This window comes from Mobula hypostoma, chromosome 1, assembly GCF_963921235.1.
Source record: "Mobula hypostoma chromosome 1, sMobHyp1.1, whole genome shotgun sequence".
NCBI classification, from domain to species: Eukaryota; Metazoa; Chordata; class Chondrichthyes; order Myliobatiformes; family Myliobatidae; genus Mobula; species Mobula hypostoma.
In genome coordinates, this window is record NC_086097.1 from 179,700,050 (window position 1) to 179,715,530 (window position 15,481).

The 15,481-nt window shown below is 42.8% G+C and overlaps 1 protein-coding gene across 2 annotated transcripts in view; it reads right to left on the bottom strand.

Annotated features, from left to right (window-relative positions):
* Window positions 1-277: 277 nt before the first annotated feature.
* Window positions 278-15,481, bottom strand: part of lama3 (laminin, alpha 3) — a 321,185-nt gene continuing 305,981 nt past the window's right edge. The window contains exons 69-78 of one of the 2 annotated variants that reach the window (XM_063060575.1): window positions 15,248-15,391; window positions 14,890-15,043; window positions 14,618-14,793; window positions 11,966-12,155; window positions 9,108-9,260; window positions 7,872-8,028; window positions 5,798-5,928; window positions 3,484-3,574; window positions 2,701-2,820; window positions 278-794 (exon numbers count right to left, since the gene is read on the bottom strand). In XM_063060575.1, the coding sequence (XP_062916645.1) occupies window positions 649-794; window positions 2,701-2,820; window positions 3,484-3,574; window positions 5,798-5,928; window positions 7,872-8,028; window positions 9,108-9,260; window positions 11,966-12,155; window positions 14,618-14,793; window positions 14,890-15,043; window positions 15,248-15,391 (1,462 nt within the window). In that variant the 3' untranslated portion in view covers window positions 278-648. Of the gene's footprint in view, window positions 795-2,700; window positions 2,821-3,483; window positions 3,575-5,797; window positions 5,929-7,871; window positions 8,029-9,107; window positions 9,261-11,965; window positions 12,156-14,617; window positions 14,797-14,889; window positions 15,044-15,247; window positions 15,392-15,481 lie in introns of both variants that reach the window. The other variant, XM_063060566.1, reaches the window with a different exon arrangement.

A 15,481-nucleotide genomic window follows, 5' to 3' on the forward strand; every position in this document is an offset into this window, starting at 1 on the left:
GTCAATATATGGAATGAACTACCAGAAGAAGTGGTTGAGGCAGGTACAGTAATCGTTTTTAAAAGGTACTTGGACAGGAATGAGAGATTGGAAGGACCTGGCTCAAATGGAACTATCTTGGATCAGCATAAACCATTTGGGCTGAAGGGCCAGCTTCCATGCTGCATCTCTCTTCTACGATTCTAATCCTGTTTTCCCATCTCTCCTGTTTCTATCAGGCAACCAGAAGGAAACATATCCTACCCTGGTGGTTTCAAAACCTCCCCCAGAAAGAATTCCTAAAAAGCTTCTATAATAACCGAATCAAGTTTATTTTAAATAGTTTGCATATTAATCATTCAAGTATAAAAATATAAAATTAGCAGCAAAATTTAGTAATATATTTGGCCCCACAGAGTACAGCACCAGTTAGGAAATAAAATACTTGAATCATTTTTCACAGAGTTAGTGGGTCTTTTCTTGTTTAATAGTAAAATAATTGCAGTTACTTTAAGCCAAACATAAATGCATCAAAATCACTGGACTAACCTAGAAAAATGCAAATCTGAGTTACAATAAATTAATAGTTCTGCGTCTTGATAGAGATTCAGTCATCTATTGGCAACAAGTGCAAGTAATTATCTTCAGAGGCGCGGCAGTAATGATGATTTACACTGCAGGACACTGAGTAACGCTGACAGCACCTTGAACTGCTGTGGGTTTCCTGAGCGATACTGGCTTCACGTTGACCATTACATTCATCATACAGCCAATGAATGAAGAGCGGGATGGGATGTGAGGTACCTGTACACCATCTGCAAGGTGAGAATGAGAGAAGGGCATTAGAACAAAATAGCATGGAACGCAGAAAGTGCCCAGTCCCTGCCTCACCATTCCCAACACCTCTCGATACTGGCTGTCTTTCTTCTAGAATGCTGAGAAGATTTACGAGGACGTTGCCAGGACTAGAGGGCCTGAGTTATAGGGAGAGGTTGGTCAAGCTGGAATGTTGGAGAATGAGGAGCGACCTTATTGAAATGTTTATATTTCTAAGGGACATTGATAAGGTGGATGGTTACAGTATTTGTCCCAGGGTAGGGAGTTGAAAACAAGGGAGCGCAGATAGAGGGCAAGAGGGAAAGATTTAAAAGGGACCCAAGGTGTAAATATTTTATGCTGGGAGTGGTGAGGAGATGGGATGAGCTGCCAGAGGAAGAGGTTGAGACAGGTACAATAGTATCGTTTAAGAAGCGCTTGGATAGGTACCTGGAGAGGTGGAACTTGGAGGAATATGGACTCAATACAGGGAATTGGGACTAGCTAGGTTGGCACTGTGGTTGCCATGGACTAGTTGGGCTGAAGGGCATAAATGTGTGCTAAATTGCTCTATAACTACACTCTAGTCCTGGTACAGGATTCTCAAGTGAAATGCCAACCGATGCTGCTTAACTTGCTGAGTTCCTCCAACACTTGTTTTCCCTTTGCTCCATTATTTTTAAATCCTTAGTTCTATATTCTTCCACAAGAGGAAAAGTTTGGGCCAAAGGGTGGCTTACTAGTGAACTATCGTTTATTAGTGTTATTACATTTTTCACTTTATACAGTGATACATCACGGAAGGGCCCTTCAAATCACATTCAGGCTGGCCATCAAGCATCCATTCACACCAATTCCAGTTTATTCTCCACACATTCCCTCTATACCAATCCATTTCACCAACACTTGGTTTGTTGCCTTCTTCGCTTTGGCTAATCAAGTACTTGTCTAGACACCTCTGAAGCAATCTGCTGGAGAAACACAGTCGATCAAACAACATTGGGGGGGGGGGTGCGCAGGGAAGAAATTGTCAATGTTTTGGGTCAGGACTGAAACTACTATTTTGGAGGGAGAGGAGGTGACCTTTCCCTGTGTCCTAGATCCATAAATATTCAAGGCACAGAAAGAAGCAACTCCAGAAATCCCTCGCAAAATTAGGGGTATCTGTGATAGGGTGGAGTCATGGAGTCCTACAGCACAGATATTGGTCCTTCAGCCCAACTGGTCCATGTCAACAAAATGCCCATCTAAGCTAGTCCATTTGCCTGTGTTTGGCCATGAACCTGCTGTCCATGTAGCTATCTAAGTACAGTATCTTATAAAGTGTGTTACTGTATCTACCTCTACCCCTTCCTTGGCAGCTTATTCCATGTACATACCAGCCTTTGTGTAAATAAGTTGCCCCTCAGATTCCTATTAAATCTCTTCCCTCTCATCTTAAACTGATGTCCTCTAGTTCTTGATTCTCCAATTCTGGGAAGAGAATTGTGCATATTCACATTATCGATGCCCCCATGTTCTCATACATCTCTGTGAGATAATCTCTCAATCTTCTGCTCCAATGAATAAATATTTTGATTAAATCTCCTCTCAGCCTCCTTTATTACAAAGAAGTTCACTCTAGCTGAGAGAATCTATCCTCATAATTAAAATTCTAATCTCCGATCTCTTTCTACAATAAAGCCTTATACCTACTCTCACTAAAATTCAGCCTTGGCCTTAGTATCTTTTTCTGTTGCTGTGTCAAATTCTGTTTTATATTTGCACCTTGGCATAATTTAAATTTGCTGTATAATTCAATTGTCATCAGAATGCCTGCGAGTGTTAGTGTGCAATGATAGAAATAGTCAACCATTTTAAACTTGAAGGGAACACTGATTTTTACTTCAGTAACAAGAACACTACCTGGCAAGCCTCCAACGTAGAGAGGGTCTGCTGTGTCGGTGGAGAGTGAAGCCGAGGGTCCAACAACATGGTCACGTTCAGTGTCCACATCAAGCTGTACCACGTTATTTCTTTTAATCACTGTTTTAGAATTTAAAAAAAACATTTGAACGACTACAGTGTTAACATTCTGTGACAGCTGACTTCTGGCATTTCACTTCTACAGGTGTACGTCGGAAGCATCCTGACTGGTTGCATTATTGTTGGGTACGGCAATTCGAATGAGCAGGAAGATAGGAAGCTGCCGGGAGAAGTGGACTCTGCCCACTACACCACAGGCACATCCCTCCCCACAATCAGTAGTACTTACGGGCGGCACTGCCTCAATAGGGCAACGTGCATTGTCAATGATCCCCACCATCTGGACCATGTTACCTTCTTGCAGCTACCATCAGGCAGGAGGTACAGAAAACAGAAGTCCCACATCACCAGGTTCAAGAACAGCTGCCTCCCTTCAACTGTTCAGTTCTTGAACCAACCAGCAGAACCCTAATCACTACAGTTTAGACATAGTATGAGTACTTCAATCACTTTGCACTAAAATGGACTTTTGTTCTGATTGTGATTTATTTTTCTTGTAAAAGTTGCATATAATTTCTGTTATCCTTGTAACTGCTGCTTATGTGATGCACTGTACCTCAAGTTGTAAATAAAATAATCATTGCCTCTGTGCATATATGTACTTGTGCATATGACAATTAACTCTACAGTGACACTAACAGCTTTGGAAATAAACATTCTCACCTGCTATTCTGTGCCACTGTCCGTCACACAGTGAGGGTGGTGTGACAGATGTGTTGAAGTCCCCTGCTCCATTATTAACATGGACTGTAACCTGTCGACAAAATCAGAGCATGTTTCATAAGATATAGGAGCAAAATTAGGCCTGCCATTCAATAAGGCAGATGGATTTCAAGTCTATTGTCCCGCCTTAAACCGGTTACCAATCATGAACCTCTCAGCTTCTGACTGATATGCACTCAATGGTTTGGCCCCTACAGCCATCTGTAGCAACAAATCCTAGAGAATCATCACCCTCTGGCTGAAGAAATTCCTCCTTATCTCATTTCTAAAGGAACGTTATTCTATTCTGAGGCTGTGCCCACGCATCCTGAGCTTCATAGCAATCCCTTCAATCCTTCTTCCCCATTTATCTCCCTGTAATCTAGTCTCTCTCACATACACATCAGCTCCAGTATAAATCAGCGTCAAGATCAGCACAACATTGTGTGTCAAACGACCTGTCCAGTGTTGTACTGTTCTAACTCCACCTAATTCTCCTGCCAGCAATTTACAGCCACCAACTGGCGTACTGACCTACAGGTCCTTAGGGTGTGGGAGGAAACTGGAGCACCCATGCAGTCACAGCAAGAACATGCAAACTCCACACAGGCAGCACTGGAGGTCAGGATCAAACCCGCGTACCTGGTGCTGTGAAACAGCAGCTCTACCAGCTGCCCTGCCCTTAGTGCAGGACACAGACTAATTGCTCTCAGAGCACCGACTTGCAGCTGTATCCTCCTCCTACAGGGTAAAGGATACAAATGCCAGAAAGCACATACCATCAGGCTCAAGACACCGTCTGCCTGTATGGTCCCCAATATGATAAATTTGGACTCTTGGCATCACAATCTACCTCAATTTGACTCTGTGCCTTATTGCCTGCCTGCACTGTATTTTCTCTGTAACTGTTACACTTCACTCTACGTGATGTTATTGTTTTACCTTGTACTTAACGCACTGTGCAATGGGTTGATCTACATGCAAGACCATTGTACTTTAGTACGTGACAATTGTAAACCAATTTACCCAGCAAACCCTCCAGCTGAAGCTTGAGGGAGTGATGAATAATTTATGCACCATTGGAAACAGCTGGAAAGGCAGAAGATCTTTGAGTGATAAATCAATCAGTTGCTAGGTTACCAAAGTCTCAGGAGCATCGTGATCAGTTGGTCTAAATGGTAACAGCCATAAAACTTGGTGAACTTCATGAAATTGCTGAATAGCAATGATTTTACTCGGGGTGAGGTGGGATAATTAACCTCAGGGGGAATATATCAACACTGATATTGCTGTCTGGTCTGAAGATAATTGAGCAATTTCCCTGCTCAGAAACTGCCGTTCTCCAAGTGTCTGAAATGGATTTTACCCTCAGAATTTGAGATGTAGAGCCACAGATTCAAACAGCACAGAATCAGGCCCTTTGGCCCAACTGGTCTATGCTGACCAGCTCCCTTCTGAGCTAGTCTCATTTGCTCACAGTTGTCTCTTATCCCTCCATGCATGCGGCTGTCCAAGAGCCTTTTAAATGACAACACCTACAGGTCAGGTACTACTTCAAGAGGGCAACATCCATTATCAATAATCCCCACTATCAGGACCATGGCACCTTCTCTCAGCTACCATCAGGTAGGAGGTACAGAAGCCTGAAGTCCCACACTACCATCTTCAGGGACAGCTGTTTCCCTTCAACCATCAGGCTTGTTGAACCAACATGCACAACCCTAACCCTACCACAGTAATGGAACACTACAGACCAGCTCTTGCATTACCAGGAACTTGTCTCTGATTGTGTCTTTTTGTACTAATGTACAAAACATTAGCCCTTCCTTCTCTCTCTTCTCTGTCTTGTACAATTTATGTACAATGTAAATTCTGTGTGTCCTCTGTACCTGCGTGTCTGTGATGCTGCTGCAAGCAGGTTTTTCCCATTGTACCCGTACAACACTGTACTTGCACACATGACAATAAAGTCACTTAGACTTGTAAACACTTTTAGGCAACAGGTGTCTGGAATTCACTGTCTGAAAGGGTGACAGAAACAATTTCAATCATTAATTTCAAAAAGATGGACAGTTGTGGTGGAAAGTATCAAGGATTATATGGGAAGGAAATGGCCTGTTCTTGCAGAGACCTTTTGAGATTCAAGGGCTTGAGTGGTCTCTTTCAGTGCTGAGGCAAACCTAATACTGAGGTGATGTCTAATGTTGAAGCAGACACTTAAAAGAGAAGAGAGAAAATAAGCATTACATGTCTCTGTGCAACAGGCCACGCTTACCTTTCCTTTGTACATATACAGACTGAGGTAGTTTCCATGAGGGCTGTTGACGTGGAAGAGAACACCAGTCTGAGTTCGAGGGCGCACCTCAAAGAGGAGCTCCAAATCCTTGCCCACCACAAATGAGTTATCTGCAAACAAGCAACTAGGTGTTAGGCATTTACTGCACAAGTGTCTAAAATATCCAACCACTGGAGGACAATGGGTCCTCCCCCCCACCCCAATTTCAAACAAAGTGTGCCGAGGAGAGCAGGTAGAAAAGACACTGCAAGGAGGAAGGTTGGATAGGGAGGAGGAACAAGAGAAAGGAGAGGAGAGAAAGTGAATGAGAGAGAATGCAAGACAGGAAAGGGAGAGAAAGTGAAGCAGTGTGTAATAGAGACAAGAAAAAGAAAAAGAAAGTGCAATGCATTGTTTTGGCTCAATGACCAGCACAGTCCAAGGATGTACTGGGGGCTGCCCGCAAGAGTCACCATGCTTCAACATAGCATGCCCACAACTTACTAACCCAAAAGTCTTTGGAATATGGGAGGAAACTGGAACACCTATAAGAAACTTGTGGGAGAGAAGTGGAGGAAGTGGGAGAAGAGCAAAAGAGAAAGAAGGACAGAAAAAAAGCGAGAAAAAGAAAATAAGTGAGAGAGGGAAAGAAAGCGAGAGAGAGAGAGGGAGAGAGGAGAGAGGAGAGAGGAAAGAGGAGAGAGGAGAGAAGAGAGGAGAGAGGAGAGAGGAGAGGAGAGGAGAGAGGAGAGGAGAGAGGAGAGGAGAGAGGAGAGAGGAGAGAGGAGAGAGGAGAGAGGAGAGGAGAGAGGAGGGAGAGGAGAGAGGAGAGGAGAGAGGAGAGAGAGGAGAGAGGAGAGAGGAGAGAGAGAGAGAGGAGAGAGGAGAGAGGAGAGAGAGAGAGGAGGAGAGAGAGAGAGAGAGAGAGAGGAGAGAGAGAGAGAGGAGAGAGGAGAGAGGAGAGAGGAGAAGGAGAGAGGAGAGAGGAGAGAGGAGAGAGGAGAGAGGAGAGAGGAGAGAGGAGAGAGGAGAGAGGAGAGAGGAGAGAGGAGAGAGGAGAGAGAGCAGTCACTGAAGGTAATGTAGAAATATAAAGCAGAACTATGTGTATGTCAAGGTCAACCCCTCACTTAAGTTTACATCCAACCGGTATAACCCTCAGAGTCCAAACATTAATGCTTCTAACCCAATTTATAAATTATTATGGAAATGCACTGACAGTAACATGGTTGATAATACCTTTAACTTCAAAAGTTGTCCATAACATTTGGTCAAGATCAAAGATGTTATAAAACACTTTTAAAAATTAATTTGTACACAGATGTGGATGTGTACATCAGGTCCAGCAGTTATTGTGCAATTCTGATTGCCCAGAATCTGAGGCAATTAAGAGTTACTCACATTGGTGAGTCTAGCGTCACATACTGTATGGCCCAGACTGGGTAAGGATGGCAAATTTAATCTCCGAAGGACATTGAGTTTTTATACATTAATCTGTAGATTCAAGGGTGCTTTTAAGTTCCATTGTTATTTGATTACATTAATATTTTCCCATTCTGCAATGATGTGATTTGAATTTAAGCCTCTGGGCCAATCACCCATACTTTTGGCTTATCACTTAGTTACCCCATCATTACTCCACACATCAATAAATGGACTGAAACGCGATTTGGAATGCAACTTTTAGAGGGAATCAAGTAAATCAGAAAAAGTTAGGACACTTGTGAAAAGCACAGAAGAGGGAATAATTTCAGAGAGCTATCACAAACACGATGGGCCAAATGGTTTCTTTTGAAATGCACAAGGACCAAATATTCCATGAGATCCAAACTGAAAGCTTAATTTGGAGACACAAAAGACTGCAGATAGTGGACTCTGAAACAACGAACGATCTGCTGGAGGAAGGTAGCAGATTGAACAACATCCATGGGGTGAAAGGAATTACCAACATTTGTCCTGAAAACACTGACATTTCCTCTCCCCCAAAGATGCTGCTTGACCTGCTGAGATTTTCCAGTAGTTTTTTTTTTGCAGAAAGTCTCTTCCAGAGGAGACTGAGAAAAGTATAACAAACCTAAAACAAGATGTGCTCCCTCTGCTGCAAAGTAAGCTCCTGGCTCAGTGTTGCCCTCAAAGCATGGTGTGACTCCAAACGTCCGCGAAGGAGGGTGCAGCTGATTACCATCCAGTTTAAAGTTCCTTATGCATCCATGGAAGCTCTGTCGTGGCAACTGCCAGACATATAAAAGATTATTAACAGAATCAAATTAGTAATGTTTGTCAACCAATTGCAAACTATGACAAGCGAGGAGAGGGTGGAGCTGAGTGAACAAATAGATAGGATGAATACCAGGCTCAAGGACAGCTCCTTCCCACTTTGTAAGACTATTGAACAGTCTGATAGGATGGACTTTGGACTTTTGGCCTTGCAGTATACCTTGTTATGACCTTGTACCTTAGTGTCTGTCTGCATTGCAATTTCTCTAGAGCTGTTACACCTTTTTTTTACATTTTGTATTTGTTTTACCTTGTACCACCTGAATGAATTGATCTGTATGAACAGTATTGAAAGACAAGTTTTTCACTGTACCTCAGTGCAGGTGAAAATGATAAACTAATCACAATTCCAATTTTAAAAAGCACGGCCTTTTTCCAGGGTTGGAGAAATGGAGATGAGAGGAGAGAGATTTGATAGCAACCCAAGGACCGAGAAGCTACTTTCTCACCCAGAGGATGTTGCATATATGGAACAAGCTGAGATGGGTATGTTAGCAACATTTAAGAGGCAGTTGGACAGGTACATGTATAGGAAAGGTTTAGAGGAAGATAGGCCAATCGCGAGCAAATAGGCTTGCCTTAGATTGGACATATCGTCACCATGAACGTGTTGGGCCAAAGAGTCTGTTTCAGTGGTGTATGTAGGACTCCACGACTCTAAGAGCTGGTAGGTGATGAGTGAATCCAGGTGAGGAGGAGTGATAGGTAGATGGAGGACGGGAAAGTGGGAATAGTGACGGAGGCAGGAGGTAAGAGGAGAAGGGCTACTTAGGTCTACAAAGTGCTAGTCCTTTGTCCATACTGATAGCTACCAGGAGTGCGGATGGGAAGAATGAGGGTAGGGGACCCAGTGAGAGGTTTTGTGTGCGCGATGGGTAGATGGACTGGATGAAGGAGGTAAAAGAGAACAGGGTGACGGGGGCTGGGATGGGTGCAGGAGGAACGGGATAGATCAGGGGTAGAGAGGGGAGGGGAAAGAGGGGGACCGGGTTATGTGCAAAGATAAGAATGAAGCATGTAAAGTTCACTTTACCTTGTGACTGTGCTGTCCTTTCTTAGGGGGTAACCCACCCAGGTAGAATGGTGATTCCACTTTCAGGGATGGATTACTGGCCACAGTATCCTGCTGTGTCCGAAGCCCATCAATAACAAGCTTTCCTCTGTTATTTTCGCGACTGAACACCACCTTTGAAGTAAAAAACAGGCAAATTAGGCAGGGATCAGTACAGCGAGGTTGAGCATAGTATAACATTCCTAGTCACTGTGTTACAGGAGAGATCGCACTGGGCAGGGTGCAGAGGACATCTTGCCAACACTGGAAGAATGGAAAGGTTGAGATTGCTGTCTTTGGAGAAGAGAAGATTGAGGGGGCACTTAGCTGTGATGTATAAAATGAGGAGGCTCTATACAGTAAATATGGGCAGCACAGCGGTACAGCTAGTAGACCTGCTGTCTCAGAGGTCCAGTGACATAGGTTCAATCTTGACCTCAGGTGTTATATGTGTGGAGCTTGTATGTTATCTGTCTGACCTCATGGGTTTCTTTTAGATGCTCTGGGATCAAGTTCAAGTTTATTGTCATTTCAACTGTATACGTGTATACCGCCAAATGAAACAACATTCCTCTGGACCAAGGTGCGCAACACAGTATGTATAACTCACACACAACATTAAAGAAATACAGTGGATCCCATCAGGTCAGATGCTTATTTGTGATAACTCTTAAAGAACAAAAACTAATCAATAAAAGTCAGGATTCCCTTTGTTTATTTGGGACACCGTGCCACTTAATTGAGGCAGAACAGTGTTGCCAAACAGCTTCCAACTAGAGTCAGACACGTGCACCTTAGTGGCCATTAGGCACTGAACAATGTGTAGAGTTGGATAGGTTTTTGCATAACAAGGGAATTAAGGGTTATGGGGAAAAGGCAGGTAGGTGCAGATGAGTGCATGGTCAGATCAGCCATGGTCTTATTGAATGGTGGAGCAGGCTCAATGGGCCAGATGGTCTACTCCTGCTCCTATTTCTTATGTTCTTATGTAGAGTAAAACAGTTTTTAAATAGAGTCAGTTACGTGCATTTGTGTTCAAAGAGCAGTGATTTTGTCACCGATAGTTGGTGAAAAATAAGTAGTAAGATAATTCAGAACGGTTTTGCTCACTGCAGTTTCAAGCATTCAAGTGTGGAGATGTCAGAAGCAGCTGGGAGTGAAAATGAAACAATTTCATTACTTCAACAAGTTAGGGACTATGACAAATTTGAAGGCATCAACAATCATCTTGAATCTTACAATGAAAATGAAGATTTGGAGGACGCATTTGTTAACAGCATCGTATGGAGGCAGTCCATTATCTACACGAGGTGCCTGCTCTGATTTTGTTCATTTATAGTCAATGAAAAGAATGTGACAGTGTACAGGTACTCTGGATGAATTCCTCCGTTGATAACAAAGACACAGTCTTATAGTTCTGTCGTGGTCTTGATAGTATTCTAATTAGTTCTGTATTTCATTTAAGTATGTAATTTGTTGCTCAGTTAAATGGTAGTTTGTCTTTTAGATATCTTTTTAACTATTTCCATGAAACTTCAGCTGATTGGGGCAGTTGCTTAATTGGGCCAAAATGTACTGGTCCCACTGTGCTCCAATTAACCAAAATCTACTGTATTAACAAATTATAAAATTTATATCACAAGTTTTAAAAGTAAATAGCATAACGCTACTGGTGCTTCATATGTGGTGAGGCCTGGATGGCGGCAGACAGTTCGGTAATCTCCCACATCTCAAAATCTTGAAGTTGGTGTGTTCATTGGCCACTGTAAATTGAATGTAGTGTTATAGGATGGCAGAGAATTGAGCAGATTGTTATAGAATCATAGTGTCAAATGGCACAGAAACAGGTTGTTCAGCCCATCATGTCTCTGCCACTGTTTTGGGCCATCCACATTCAAGCCATTTGCCCACATTAGGAATCCACTCTTCCACACCATACCATTTTGTCCCTTAAATGTCCCTTAAACAGAGTGATTGCATCTGATTCCACCCCCTCCTCTGGCACTAAGCTTTAGATATCAACCACTCTGCTTTCAAGAGAAGAGTCCCGTCAATTTTTTTCCTTTCACTGTAAACCTATGCCCGCTTGTTTCTGAATCACCTAACAATGGAAAAAATTCAGATAATTTTCTCCCTCATATTCCTGTACCTATCTGAAGCAAGAGAAAGTTTGCAGAGCTGGAAATGTGTGTGTTGCTTATACACATCGATCAGGCCTCCCCTCAGCCTCCTTCCCTCCAGGGGAAATTAGCCCAGCCTATTCACTCTCTCCCCTTAACTAACATCCTCCAAACCAGACATCATACTGGGGAATCTCCTTCGTACACTCTCCAGCACAAACACACCCTCCCTATAGTGCGGTGAGCAAAACTGCACACAGTACTCCAAGTGCAGTCTAAACAATGTTTTGTAAAGTTGTAACACAATATTCCAATTCTTGGACTCTTGTCTTGATCTGTGAAGGCAAGCATGCCAGATGCCTTCACAATTACCCTACCCACCTATGTTACCACTTGCAGGGACCATGGTCTTGGAACCCAACGTCTCACTGTCATTAAGGACTCATTGACTGCAGAGAAGTCAAAGCAGAGCCCATCAAAGCCTTCGAAAGGGAACAGGATAGGTGCCTACTGGTTGGTGTGGGTTGGGTAGGCAGAATGGCTTGTTTCTATGCTATAAGATTTTTTGAGGATGGATTGTAATTGGAGTCAGTACTGATGTGATGGATTGAATGAAGATCTCTGTGGTATTTGTTTTTATGAGGTACCAGAAGTAGAAGAGGGTGTAAGTTCTTTCCTTACTGTCCATCGAACCCCCCCCCCCACCCACTCCCAGCTCACCGTGTGCCACTGCCCATCGTTATGTTTTGACCTGCTCCGGATTTTCAGTCGCTTCCCGTCAACAGCGAAGACAAAGAAAAAGCGGCCTCTTGAAATGTAAAGGGTCATGTAGGATTTCTCCGATGCATCTGCCACATAGAAGATGACTCCTTCTGGGGCAACTGTCCGTACATCAATGGAAAACTTTGACCTGAAACACAGCAACATTACAGTGAGAATATGTGCAAATGGATTTATGATCCCCGAGTACAGAGGCGGGAGGCGATGGGTGATGTCAGAGAGAAAACGCACTGACTTCCTTTGACATCTCAACCTGGTCTGATGTCAGCAATGTGTGAGGTCTGAAATTACTCAGAGTCACAGACAACATAAACTGGCTCTTCTGCCCAATTTGTACATACTGACCAAGATAGTCCATTTGTCTGCATATGGCCCACATCCTTCTAAATAATATACAATGAAAAAGAATAAAAGGTGGTACTGAAGTGTGGCTTCTTAATACAAGCTACTCTTTACAGACCTACTCATTACTTCTATTGTAACTGTTCTACTCTTTCAAATCAAAATTCTTTATCTCTAATAATATGTTTTATTCTGCATTCTGTTCCTGTTTGATCTCAATACATTGTTTTAATGATTTGATGTATATGGACAGTATGCAAGATAAATTTATCACTGCACTCTGTAATGTTACAATAGTAACCTATTCACTAATTACACTTTCCTCTCTTTGTACCCATTCAAATGTCTTTTAAACGTTGTGATTGTACTTGCTTCAACCACTTCATCTGGCAGCTCATTTTATATATCCATCACCTTCTGTATGGAAAAAATTTGCTCCTCTCACCTTAAAAGCTATGCCCTCCAATTCTGGAATCCCCAACCCTGGGAAAGCAAAGCTCTGTCTATCCTATCAGATTTATAAACCTGCATGAGGCCACCCTTCAGTCCCCTATGTTCCAGTGAGGACAAGCGCAGCCTGTCCAATCTCTCGATATAACCAGAGATCTCCTACCCAAGCGCTATCCTTGTGAATCTCTTCTGTACTCTCTTTATTGCTACCTCATCTGTCCTACAGTGTGGTGACCAGAATGGTACACAATACTCCAAGTGTGGTCTGACCAACGTTTTGTACCACTGTAATGTGACATCCCAACCACCCTTTGCATGAAGAAGCTGCTCGATGTTCCTTTTCAGTCTCTCACCTTTGATCTTAAACCAATTCCCTCTTGTTTTAGCACCCTCTCCTGGGGAAAAATATGTGCTTTCACCCTGTCAATGTCCCGTCATGATCTTATATACCTCTATCAGGTCACCCCTCACTCTCCTACATTCCAGGAAATAAAGTCTTAGCCTGTGCAATCGCTGCTTGTAACTCGGGCCCCCAAATCCAGGCAACATCCCAGTAAGTCTTTTCTACACTTCTTCTGGTTTGATAGCATCTTTCCTATGGAAGGGCGATCAAAACTGTCACAGTACTCCAAGTGCAGCCTCACTAACCATTTATAGAACTTCAGCATAACTTCCCAATTTTGATGTTCAGTACCCTGAATTGTTTGAGTTTGGTGGGTGAATTTAAGGAGGATGTGGGTAGCTGTGTGAAAGAAAAAGAAAGGTAGTGTGTGAGATGGTTGAAGAAGAATGGGAAATAATTGTGGCACCAATTACTGCCAGCTTCTGAATGAGCACTTGGAATGCTCAGAGCTGGGAAATGGGATTAAACTAGTTAGATTTTTAGATAGTGGACACAATGGGCTGAACGGCCTCCTTCTGAATTTCAGTGATACTTGTGGAGTCAGAATCTAGAGTCTTTGCTAACAGAATCATACAGCACAGAAACAGGTCCTTCAGCACAACTGGACCATGCCAGCCATGATGTCCCTTCAAAGCCAGGTCCATTTGCCTGTGTTTGGCCCTTAGCCTTCCGAACCTTTCCAATCCATAAACTCATCCAATTGTCTTTTAAAAGTTTTAATTGAACCTGCCCCAACCACTTTCTCTGGCAGCTAATTCCATATAGATACCACCCTTTATATAAAAAAGTTGCCCCTCAGGTTCCTATCAAGTCTCTCCCCTCTCACCTTAAAATGATGCTTAGTTCTTGATTCACTAACTATGGGGAAAAGGCTATGTATGTTCACACTATCTATGCTCCTCGTGACTTTATACACCCCTATACGATCACCTGTCCAATGCTCCAGCGAATAATGTCCTAGCCTTTCCATTCTCTCCCTACAACACAGTCCCTCAAGTTCTGGCAAAATGCTTGCAAATCTTTTCTGTACTCTTTCAGTTTAATAACATCTTTCCTATAATGATTGAGAGACTTTAAATCCCTGCAGTGCAGCTGATAATTCTTAATTCAGTTCACCAAATAAGCCTGGAGAAGAAAGTTGGTCTTGGTTGTAGTTACCATGAACTGCACTAAGTCTTGAAAAACCCATTGCACTCTCTGAAGTCCCTCCAGAACAAATATCTATTGTTAACTGAATTACCTAGTCTGGCCTGTATGTGACTCCGGAACAAACACTGTACTTGACTCTGAACTGCCCTGTAACACAGCAGAGTGAGCCGCTCAGTTTAAAGCCCATCAGGGATGGGCAATGTTGACCTTCAGCCAATAAAAAGTAAAATAAAAACACCCATAATTACCTTTCATTAAACGACTTGGGAATGTGATTGTACTCCAGTCGACTATATGGTGAATTTCCAAATTGGTAGGCTCCATTGATTGCCTTTGGTTGCCATGACATCTGACATCCATTAAACTCCTGGCCTGTACTTTCTTTTGTTGAAAGCTCAGGAACAACTTTGTGATTCTTTCCATTCTGCTTCAAGGGAAATATTATATCAGCATGAACCCTCTGTTAGTGTTAGCTGTTCATTAATGTTACTCTAAGTTCTGTGGTAGCAGTTTTACACACCTTACTGATCTTCATGGTCTCCTGGCCGTTTGGCTTTCTGCCTTCTTTTAACATGAGCATTTCTGGAGCTCTCTGTTGGCGACAGGTATCCAGCCTTACATTGGAATCCTCAGTCAAAAACATGAAATTTTCAACTTTAGGATCTTGGTTTACCCTAAGAAGGGAGATAGAGTTGTGATTAGTCAGGGCTTTCTTGAGATTTGAATGTGGATAGGCTTATGGAATGCAACAGAAAATAGGGGAGAGGAGGAGGGAAGGGGAGGGAGGCGGAGGGAGGGGGAAGGAAGGGAAGAAAGAATATATATATATATATATATATATATATATATATAGATAGATAGATATCAAATGTATTTACTTCTTCAAAAAGACATTGTTGATACAGCCATCAAAGTTCTGTACGTCTTTGTTCCCTCCCAAGTACACTGTGTCTTCTGGGGCACGTTCTTCCACTCCCAGTTGTGTGTCCCTCCGGTCCAGGTCATCTACGTTTAGGTAGACCCTAGAAATGTAAACAAAGAGGAAGTGGTGACTATATCATAATAACTTGCTATTACCACTGTTAGTACCCAGATGGATGTTGTTTCTCAGG